General features: G+C 40.8%; 1 protein-coding gene across 3 annotated transcripts in view; it reads left to right on the forward strand.

Moving 5' to 3' along the window:
* The window catches only part of LOC147035654 (uncharacterized), an 89,571-nt gene extending 81,033 nt beyond the window's left edge, over positions 1 to 8,538 (forward strand). For 2 of the 3 annotated variants that reach the window (XM_085846002.1, XM_085846009.1), the window contains 3 exons: positions 1,765 to 1,907; positions 2,011 to 2,100; positions 8,451 to 8,538. In XM_085846002.1, coding sequence (XP_085702128.1) covers positions 1,765 to 1,857 — 93 coding nt within the window. In that variant the 3' untranslated portion in view covers positions 1,858 to 1,907; positions 2,011 to 2,100; positions 8,451 to 8,538. Of the gene's footprint in view, positions 1 to 1,764; positions 1,908 to 2,010; positions 2,101 to 4,190; positions 7,114 to 8,450 lie in introns of those variants that run through there. The other variant, XM_085846015.1, reaches the window with a different exon arrangement.
* Positions 8,539 to 9,326: the final 788 nt, after the last annotated feature.

Genomic DNA, 9,326 nt, shown 5'->3' on the forward strand with positions numbered 1-9,326 from the left:
TATAATTATCTCTTTTCCTGACTTCCTGCACACATGCTATTAGCTAACTTACAACAGCTCTCAGCGTTTGGTCAAGGTGCCAGTTGTACCTTCCACCTGTTCGGCAAAGTTCTAGCCATTAATAATAGAAAGAACATACCGTGGTGGTGATATCACAACATGTAATGTGCAATGTTGAATTTGCCCCAATAGTCTCAAATTAGCAGATGATCTCAGCTGGCTAAGCTCTTTAGCTTGGGTTTGAATCCTGACCCAACTGTAAACTCCCATCCCGGTGTTTCAAAGACAGGGAGATTCATTAATGTGTGCGCCGTCTTTCGGATGGACGTTGAACTGGGCGTCCTGTCTGCCAGCATTAGTTGGTGGACATTAAAGATCACATGGTGTCCTTCGCGAAGAATAGGTGAGCTATCGCCAGCACCATGAACAAATTACAAATTCCTGCTGAAACTACTGTTGGGACAGGTATGGCAAACCACTCATTACAACACTTGCCAAGAAACTTCTTCGGCAGAACGAACGCTCTATAACACAGAGCATGGTACATCGGATTGGAGGTAAATTTACACAGTGTGGGGGATTTGAACTTGTGTTGACAGCATTCTGTGAAAAGCATTTTGGCCACGATGTCGGGTAAATGCCACCGGTGTTATTTAACAGTAGAGGTCGCAGATTGCAATGAATTGCATTCGGGGTAAACATGGCATTTTAAAAATTATTATTTTCGTTTTGTATTATTTCCACTTGAACTATATTGCTCAAAGCAATTAATGCATGGCAGCAGTGAAACTGAGCTCGAATTTAGCCTCCAGATGGGTCATCAGGCTCAAATATACTTTCATTCTTCAACTTTTTGATGATGGGTGCTGTGGCTACCTCACGGTGAGGAAGCTGGATTAACTTCTCAAACGTTCTGGGTTCAAATTTGGCTGAAGGCAGCGATATTAAAGATTCTAAATTTCTAGAAGCCAAGATAAGTTCAGGAGAATTTGCTTGTCATTGTATTGTCAACTGAAACGACACTCGGTGGAGCACATACATCCACCAGGCTGAACAGTTTATGTTATGTATCCACTGATAGGCCGGATCTGCATCCATACTTTAACCAAAATTTTAATCTGCTTATTGTCACTTACTCACTCATCCACCTACAATAGTTCAAATTTTGCCACAACTCATCCACATATCATGCTGTTTTGTCGTTTTTGGCCCGATCTCTCAATGTTGAAAACTCACTTGAAAGATCAAAAAACTATCATATCCAGATCCAGATCTTCAATTTGACCTTGTCACACACCCAATCTGTCCACCAAGTTTCAGCCAAATCCGTCCACAACTTTTTGCAATGCTCTGCTCAAAGACAGACAGACAGTTGAGAAAACATTAACCCCCGTCCACCTTCGGTGGCGAAGGTAATAAGACCCAATGGGCTCACGAATGACCTTTGGTCTCACTCATACGTGGTACCGGTGCATATTTTATGGTTGACTGCTAAATGCCTCACGGCAACTTTCAGATGGTCACGACATTTCTGCTTTAAAAGCAAGCGTTGTTGTGAAAGAATCTTTACCATCCCTATTCATCGTCATCAACCGTTCAAAACTACACTCAAACTACAATGAAGCTCATCAACTGTCAATGTTGTCAGGATGCTGGAAGAACCATACCGATGATCACAACATTGATAAGTAGAAAAACAAAGGCTTTCTTTATACGCGAAAGCCAGAGATTGTACAATGAAAGAATGAGTCTCTTTCTCTGCAGATTGTCAACAAATTGCACAACAAGGTGAAAAAGCTGCAGAACAGAAGATGGACAATCCGGAAGTCCTTCGACTTGGAGAGGCATTGTATTTGAGCCATCAAGAGAATCAAGAGAATCAAGACTATTACAACCAACAACAACAGGTTCCTTTTTCTTTATTCTTTTGTACCGATCGGCAGAACGAGATGTTGCACGAACTAACAAGTGCCAGGCTAACGCTGCTCTTGGTGATTCCATTTCCATTAGGCTCTCTTCAACAATGTGAAAATGTGGTGCAAGAAAGCCATCGACATGGAGCAGTGTTGTTGGCAGCAGAATCTTGTTCACCAAGAAATGGTGAGTTGCTCCTGGAATTTTTCTTCCAGCGTTGTGATGAAATTGGCCAAAAGGCCTCCCGATCTGTGACCACCTCAAAGTGTCAGGTCATTGGACCAATGAGGTTGACACAGTGAACGTACAATAGGAAGTGGATTAAAGAATTGCAAAACACTATAACTGTGTGCACATCGACATCCTGCAACATGAGGCAAGTACTTTTACGATCGTACCAAATAATATTTGCTATCCGTGCATACCTGTCATTTCGCTGATGGGTTTGATCAAAAGACAGTGTGTTGCACTTCACAAACAAGTTGCATATCTACCTTTAAGTCTCAGTGATAATGTAAAATGAAGTGAAACGTTTGAAAAAAATTACATTACTAGCAGAGTACCTGCTTACAGGCAATGTTGTTCCAAGCATGCAACACTTCTTCTCGCACATAGCTTTATTTGGGTGGTGTATAGGCAACGGACACCTCAATCACCCCCCCCCCCCCAAAAAAAATAAAAAAATAACCCGGGTTATATGCATGAAGCAAAAACATATCAACTGCTGATAATTAAAAACACCTCCTGCACTGGAAAACGTGGGGACTGGAATATTTTAAAGTTTAAAGGGTGGGGACTTGGAATACCCTCCCCTACCTGGAGTGGCGCTACATGATACACCTTCACAAAAATAATTTACGTCGTCCCTCTCCTCCCACCCCATCAAGACCACCGAGACCACCGGCAAAGATAGGAGGAGATTGGGACCATACTCTGTGCAGAGCGTTGGTGCTGCCTAAGCAGTCTCCTGAGCTATTGGGCACAATCCTGGACGGGTCGCCACTCCGACACAGTGTACCAGCATGCTGGCAATCATTTTGCCGACCTCGGAAGGATGACAGGCTGAGTTAACCCCACCTGGTATTAATTCAACAGCTGAGTGGGATTTGAACTCAGGACCCAAGGATCTAAAGCCCACCACCCGAACCATTAAGCCAACACCAACATTAAGCATGGCAAAGATACAAACACCCCTATACACCATTTGGTGTCACGCTGATCCCTTGTAGCAAGTATGGATGTAATTAGCCCACAACTGGAGGAGCAGTAGCACGACAAAGAAACATGCAAACACCAGTCTGTGAATTATACAAAGGATAATGCCTTGTTGTTGTTCTTCTTACCCTGGACTCGCGAAGCGAAAAGCAGGGTTAAGTGATCGGTTCCGTATGTCATACGTCATGCGTGTCTGCCTTTTGTTGAGCGTACATCGAAAACCGTTCAGCAGTGGAAATTGAAACTTTACCCCATGTTACATGACCATGTGATATAGCAGTCACTCTTTTGAGGTCAACATATGCCAAAGGTCAACATCGGCCAAATTTGTGAAATCCTCAATTTTCATCCGATTGACTTGAAATGTAAAGAAGATTTTCAAACCAGGTCACTGAATTGAACCATCAGTTATTTTTGAGGGCAACATAAGCCAAAAGGTCAACATTGACCGAATTTCTGAAATCCTCAGTTTTCATCTGATTGACTTGAAGTTTGAAAAGGATTTATATTTCCGGTCACAATATTAAACCAATTATTTTTGAGGTCAACATCGACCAAAAGGTCAACATACGCCCAAGATCGACAACCAAGTTGGTATTTCTAAAATCCTCAATTTTCTTCCCATTGACTTGAAATTTGAAGAGGATTTGCATATCAGGTCACTGAATTCAACCACCAATTATTTTTGAGGTCAAATTTGTTTTATGGATTTTGCAAGTATCGTGTTTTGCACGACAACTTCTTGTTTGTTTGTTTGTCCGGGCGATATCTCAGCCATCCTTTGACCGAGGAAGCTGAAATTTGGGGATAAAAGTGAAGATGTGCTTTGGCAAAAATGGCTTCTGTTATTTTTTTTGATTAACTAATTAATTGATTAATTACTTAATTATTATCGATTTAATATTCCTTATTTATTTTATTTCTCATCCTGGCAATATCTCAGGCACCTTTTGAGCTTGGAAGCTGACATTTGCACATGACAGTAACCAGGTGGTTTGGCTATGAAGTGTATTTTTGATTAATTGATTAATCAATTAATTATTTTCTTTCTTGCTTTCTAGGCAATATCTCAGCCATCCTTTGAGTGAGGAAGTTGAAATTTTGGGACAAAAGTGAAGATGTGCTTTTGGCAAGAAAACATTTTTTTTATTTTGTAATTATTAAATTAATTGATTAATTTCTTAATTATTATCGATTTATTAATTCCTTATTTACTTTATTTCTCATCTGGGCAATATCTCAGGCACCTTTTCAGCAAGGAAGCTGATATTTGGACATGACAGTGACCAAGTGATTTGGCTATAAAGAGTATTGTACACCGCTCCTTCCCAATTCCATATCCAGGCGATGCATGACGTCATGGAAGGAAGGGAGTACTCAGTTTTCGCTCCTTTGTTTGTTTGTTTTCTTATTTATTTGTTGTATACCACTTCTCAATTCCATATGTAGGCGATGCATGACATCATCGCCGGGCACCGAAGAAAGGCAGTACTCAGTTTTTACTCCATTTGTTTTCTTGCTTTCTTTCTTCTTTTATTTCTTACTTGTCCAGGTGATATCTCAGCCATCCTTTTTTCTAGAAAGCTGCAGTTTGGGGACAAAAGTGAAGATGTGCTTTGACAAAAACTATTTTTTAATTTTTTTGATTAATTACTTAATTATTATCGATTTATTAATTTCTTATTTTTGTTCTTTCTCATCTGGGCAATACCTGAGGCACCTTTTGAGCGAGGAAACTGATATTTGGACATGGCAGTGAACAAGAGATTTGGCTATAAAGGTTATTTTTGATTTCTTGATAAATCAGTTAATCGATTAATTATTTATTTTTCGTTGAATTGCTCAATTTTCAAAAAAGTTACAGATTCGGATGAAACAGTGGTGGTTTAGGTACTGGTATGCAAAAAAGCAATTGATTGAGAAATCAATTGTTGAGAGATTATTATTTATTTATGAAGTTATGCAATTAATCAATCAATCAAATATTGTACAACGCTCCACCCCAAATCCGTCTCCATATGCTGCAAGGTGAGTCAGTATCATTTGTACACATTTACCTCAAAAGTTCAGTCATGGCTAAAAATATTGGCACCCTTGCACTTTTTCCAAATAACACAATTTTCTCGAAAAATAAGATGAAATTGACAAAAGTATTTGGTCTCCACAATTATTTATTTCACTGTTAATATTACAGAACCTTTGTTTTTGATTCAGAACTTAATATATCCTTTTAAATGAGAAAATAAAAACATATGGCATTGACAAAATTATTGACATCCTCGATTTAATATATAGTAGCAACGCCTTCGGACAAAATAACTGCAGTCAAGAACTTCCTATAGCTATGAATGAGCTTCTCCAGTTCTCCCAGATTTGGAGGGTGCCTTCTCCCAACTGCTGTTTTCAGATCTCGCCACAGGTGTTCAATGGGATTTAGATCTGGACTCATTGCTGGCCACTTCAGAACAGTCCAGCGTTTTGTCTTGAACCATTCCTGGGTGCTTTTTGAAGTGTTTTTGGGGTCATTGTCCTGCTGCAAGACCCATGACCTTCGATGGAGACCCAGCTTTCTGACACTGGGTTGAACATTGCGCTCAAAAATTCCTTGGAAGTCTCCTGATTTCATGATGCCGTGCACACATTCAAGGTGCCCAGTACCAGAGGCAGCACAGCAACCCCAAAACATCATTGAACCTCCTCCATGTTTGACTGTTTGGAAGGTGTTCTTTTCTTTGAAGGCTTCATTTTGTTTTCTCTAATTTGGTCTCCTCTATCCACAGGACATTCTCCCAGAAGGATTTTGGCTTGTTCAGGTATGTTTTGGCAAGCTCCAGTTGGACTTTCTCTTGTCTCTCTCTCAGCAGTGGGGTCCTCCTGGGTCTCCTACCATAGTATATAACAATATACCCAAACACCCAAGCTACCTAAACATCGAGCCACTCAAACAGCGATACACCCAAACACCAAGCCCCCTTTCATTGAGTTGGCGATGGATGGTGCGAGTTGAAACTGTCGTACCTTGTGTATGAAGGTCAGCTTGAATCTGTTTGGTATTTGATCGAGGTGCTTTCTCCATCATTTGAACAATCCTTCGCTGCAATCTTTGATCAAGTTTTCTCTTGCGGCCACGTCCAGGGAGGTTGGCGACAGTGCCATGGGCCTTAAACTTCCTGATAATGTTGCGTTCGGTGGACACATGAACATCAAGGTCTCTGGAGATGGACTTGTAGCCTTGAGATTGTCCATTCTTGGCTACAATCTTGTATCTGACCTCCTCAGACAACTCTCTGGTGTTCTTTCTTTTCTCCATGCTCATTGTGGTACACAAAGTGACACAGTCAAACTGACTGAATGAGTGATTTTTATATTGCAGGCAACTGCAACTCACCACAGGTGAGTTCAAATCCAAAGTAAAGGAGAATCACCAGCTTGAAATCTAATTATTTCTCACAACTTGTAGAATGTGCCAATAATATTGTCCGGGCCATTTTAGGATTTCTGTGTGGACTAACCTAAGATTGAGTAATGTTTCATCTATTTTTGTTTTGTTCCACTGCAAACGAAAGAAATACATATGTGGAGAACAAAAGAGTTTTTAATTTCAACAATTTTCTGGAAGAAATGGCACATCATTTGAAAAAAGTGCAAGGGTGACAATATTTTTGGCCAGGACTGTACATTTGTACACATAAACAAAGTATTATTTATACATATTTAACTCAGAAGTGCACCGCTCCCTCCCAATTCTGTCTCCATGAAGGTGCCCCAGCAATGTCACGCGTTGGAGCATTTGTTATTATCTTGCCAAAACGAAGTTTTTACAAGATATGTTAGTCAGCTTGTATGTTTTTTTTTTGTTGTTTTTTTTGTTTGTCTGTAATCATGTATCGATCACTCTGCAGAGCAGAGTTATCATTGGAAATTTTTGTAACTTCGCTTATCAGAGGCCAATAGAGGTCCCTTCCAGCGCATAAAATTTTGAAGGTCAAAGGTCAAGGTCACTTTGTTGCAAATCAGGGGAGTCAACGAAACCCTTATTTTTTGAGTAATTTTGATTGGATCGTCTTCAAACTTCATGGGAATATAGTTCATGGTCTGGCGCTCAGCTGATGAATTTTTGGTGGCGATCGGCCTTTACCTTCATGGTTAGCGCTGGAGGTCGAAAGTTTTTGGCCCCAAGGTCAAATTTTGAAATCTTAGGTACCATATCGTGTCATACCTCAAATTGAACACGTCGATGAGTGCTTTCTAGATATGTCAAGCTTGAGACATTATGACATCATTTGGTGACGTTATGAGGTAAACGCATATTTTTCATGGTTACTCTGTAGAACGATTCTCATCGGAATCTCTCATAGGCAGATATTCCTCAAGGAGTCGCTCCTCGTGGATAGCAGCTCTGTTCACCTCAGTGTGACCTTAAAGATGTCACACTTGGTCACCTTTTGGCAAGATACGGGTCACCCTGCGGGTGACATTGGTTTTTATTTATTTATTTAGCATGGGAGCGGTGTCCTTTGAACGTACCTCAACTTGTTGATTTATTGATTCAGTAATTAAACATTTAATTTTTCGATTCATTACTTAATTTTCAAAAAAGTTACAGATTCGGATGAAACAGTGGTGGTTTTGGTATGCTATTAGCCATTTGATTAAGAAATCAATTATTTTACGTTCATTATTTATTTATTTTAATTATGCAATTAATCAATTATTGTACATCGCTCCCTCCCAATTCCGACAACATGATCTGATGTAAGGCGGCGTCGCCAGGCGTCGGAAGCTCCCCGGCGATGTTGCGCGCAGGAGGATTTGTTATTTATTTATTTGGCATGGGGGCAGTGCACTTTGAATGTACCACTTTTTTTTTTGTTGCTTCGAAAAGTTCTACTTGATATAAATTTGTTTGCTCCTTCCATCAGGGAACATCACGCTTTACTCTAAAATGTGCCTGCTATCATGGAATAATAAATATGGGACCGTTGGAAGTTCCAAATCCTGCTTCTTCCTCTTCCCTCCCACAAAAGATGGGCTTTTAAAACAGGCATTTTCGTGATTAATCGGACACACATTTTTGTTCCAAGTAAATTGATTATATTAGCTTTCCAGTGGTACCATTTTGTATTGTTCTATGATAGCAGGATTCCTTTGGAATAAAGTGTGACACTGACACACACACACACACACACACACACACACACACACACACACACACACACACACACACACACACACACACACCAGCATAATTTTGTCTTTGGTTTCACATAAATAAGTGAATACACTTGACCTTTGGTTTTTTGGGGAATTTTTCGTTTCAGGGTTTCCAGGCAGTGGTTTTGTCGAGGTTTGTCGTTGCAGCTTAATAAAGACTCGACTTGGAACCCGAACAACTCTAATATCTTTTCTTCCATGCTAAACACACACACACACACACACACACACACACACACACACACACCAAGATGGTGGTGTGACAATGACACCTCGTTTCTTCCTCCCTGTCTTTCTCGACGATTCCACTGCCTGATCCTACCTGTGATGATTCACGGACCTCCATTCCAAAGAGAAAAGATGTCAAGACCTCGAAAGGTAACAGAGGCAGCGAAGGAGTAGACGACTATGGAATTGAAAGGCTGCAAAGCACAAGGCAATGTGATTTGGAGAAGAGGTCCACGCCGCCGAGATGGGAATTGTATGGCGCACTCACGAAATTAATACGCACAGTGCTCGAACAGATATCACTGCATGGAGCAAATATTGAGAGAGGCACATGGCTCGTAGCAGCAGAATATGCCGTCCTGAGCGAAGTGACGAGGTTACCATCTCAGTCAGGACGATGAATCGTCCGTATGATGACACTCAGAGCAGGAAGAAAGCAAAAGCAGGTGGGACCATCATGGTGGAGATACTGCATGGTACAAACAGCCGAGGGTTCTCCCAAATGTCCTTGAGTTTTCGGAGACCATGAGGAATGGGGACGTCACAGATGTGGAATCAAAGAGATGTCGCCGTACAGACCTGAAGGTAAGAAAAGTGAGCATGGCTCTTATAACAGCAGGATATACGGCCCTGAATGAAGTGGCAAGGCCTAAAATCTCGGTTGTTATGTTGAACGGACCTTATGATGGCACCCAAAGCAGGAAGAAAGCGAACGCGAACAGGACCATCATGACGGAAATACTGCGTGGTGTGAA

This window comes from Eptatretus burgeri, chromosome 1 (genome assembly GCF_056783735.1).
Source record: "Eptatretus burgeri isolate ZD-2024b chromosome 1, Ebu_testis_v1, whole genome shotgun sequence".
In the NCBI taxonomy this organism is placed as follows: domain Eukaryota; kingdom Metazoa; phylum Chordata; class Myxini; order Myxiniformes; family Myxinidae; genus Eptatretus; species Eptatretus burgeri.